The 2,035-nt window shown below is 21.3% G+C and overlaps 1 protein-coding gene across 1 annotated transcript in view, besides 4 other annotated features; it reads left to right on the top strand.

Moving 5' to 3' along the window:
- The first annotated feature begins 123 nt into the window (after positions 1-123).
- Positions 124-307: a sequence feature (AT_rich).
- Positions 308-359: 52 nt separating this feature from the next.
- Positions 360-457: a sequence feature (AT_rich).
- Positions 458-680: 223 nt separating this feature from the next.
- Positions 681-715: a sequence feature (AT_rich).
- A 118-nt stretch (positions 716-833) lies between these two features.
- Positions 834-1,465: a repeat region.
- Positions 1,466-1,921: 456 nt separating this feature from the next.
- EDI_056210 (uncharacterized protein) overlaps positions 1,922-2,035 on the top strand; it is a gene marked incomplete at both ends in the record, with an annotated part of 425 nt that continues 311 nt past the window's right edge. Inside the window, one exon of the mRNA XM_001736355.1 lies at positions 1,922-2,018. Within this exon, the coding sequence (XP_001736407.1) occupies positions 1,922-2,018 (97 nt within the window). The remainder of the gene's footprint in view (positions 2,019-2,035) is intronic.

Raw genomic sequence — 2,035 nt, 5'->3', positions numbered from 1 at the left:
AAGCAGTTCGTTTTGCAGAACATAAAAAACTTCAATTAGATAAAACAATGATATGGGAAGCATTAGCAAACAATAAAAATGAACCAATACAATACCAATTACAATGGTTCTTTCTAGATCATCAATAATAAATATTTGATATATTAATTTAATTATATTACAATATTGTATTAAATTTTGTTTAATTTTTAAATGAAAGAAAACACTATTAAATGGTTAATGATAATTTCATAAATGAATAAATTGTTTATTATTCTTTATTCTGATTTATAATAATGAAATATGATTTATTAATCATTATAATTATGATAGCATAATTTAAAATGAATATTTCTTCATATCTTAAGTTAACAATAATCATATATAATGTTTATAAATGATTATGAAATAATTTTCATCATTATCAATAATACATCAATAATTTATATTAATCATTTATTAAATTGAATATAAATTTGAATGATTAGTTAATTGGTTAGGTATTTAATTAAATTCAATGATAAATCTGTATTAATTTGAAATGATTAAAAATGTAATTATCAACTTGATGATTATTTATCATTGATAATAATGATTTTAATAAATACAAGATTATAAAATCAGTTATTGTATTGAAAATATTTTCAAAACAAAAACACAATGAATAAGAGTTAAATTAATACTTGTTAAAATAAATCAGGTTAATTATTTATAATCTTTTAAAGAAAAATAAAAACTCTGACATTTTTCATTATAATTATGTTCACACTCTGTTCATTCAAAAGAAGTTCATATGATCTACTTAACTTATTTTATTCACTTTAATTATCTTAATAACCTTTATTTTGAAGTTGATTCTTTTTATTAATTATCTATTAAAATTACAAATAAAATATGAATAATAAAATTTAATTCATTTCAATAACAATGATTCGTTTTGGTATGAAATGACACTTTCCACAAAGTGCATCTGGTATTCCTTTATATTTAAATGACCATTGACAACAATGTGACTCTGTTTTATAGAATTCTTTACAAACACAAATATCTCTTCCAGTCCCAAAAACAAACAATGAAAAGTTATAGTATTGACTATCATAATAAAATGCTTCTTGGTAAGTCCCAATATCAAATTTCATCATTTCTTTTATTCTTCCTTTTGATTCTATTGAAAATAAAAATGCATTTGGATCTTTAACATAACATTCATCTTCTGTACCAATTCTCTCATTAACATATCCTCCAAATATGTTTCCATCTTCATCTTCAACAATGAACATTAAATGTTTTTTATTTATTATTCTTTCTTTAAACGGTGATGTACCCCTATTCCAACTGTCAATATTAGAATCAAATATAATACTTCTTATTCTTTTCTCTGTCCATTTTTCTAGTTGTTGAATTATTTTATGTGTTTTATTTGATTTATGTTCTTCTTTGATTTTAATAATATCATTCTCTAGTTCTTTTGTTTTCCTTTCTTCTTGGTCTTTTCTTTTATCTTCACACTCTTTCCTACTTATCTCTTGTTCATTTTCTTTTACTTTGTTTTCATGTTGATTTGATGTCATCTTATTGTAGTGATGTTCTTTGTTTATTTTAAATTCTTGATATTCCTCAATATTTCAAATGAAAATACAATAATAAAATTGAATATTAAAAGAATATGAAATTAATAAGAAATGAGACGAAGCCAAATTGTCACTAAACAATTCACTAATTTGTGTTTGATTATAATGAGAAGTGATTATGTTCATGTTTCAATACAATGTATGAATATTGTAATGTTTATTTATAGAATATATTCAAATGAAAATTCATCTAAAAAGGAATTTTTTAATTTATCTAAAAAAGAGAAAATTGAGGAATAAGATCTGAAATAGAAAAGAATTAATATAAAAGATCAAGAGTTTCATCTCATAAATCATCAATAATCAATTCAATGACATCCAATGAGAAATTTGAGAAAATTGCAAAAGAAATAATGTCATCAACAATAAAGAAAATAGTTAGATTTAAATGTAGTGATAAACCAGCAAGTAGATACAATTGCAAA

The sequence above is a fragment of the Entamoeba dispar genome, genomic scaffold (assembly GCF_000209125.1).
Source record: "Entamoeba dispar SAW760 scf_1105229459741 genomic scaffold, whole genome shotgun sequence".
Classification (NCBI taxonomy): Eukaryota; Evosea; order Mastigamoebida; family Endamoebidae; genus Entamoeba; species Entamoeba dispar.
Note: the sequence above shows the minus strand (reverse complement) of the source record. Positions and strands in the feature narration are given on the sequence as shown.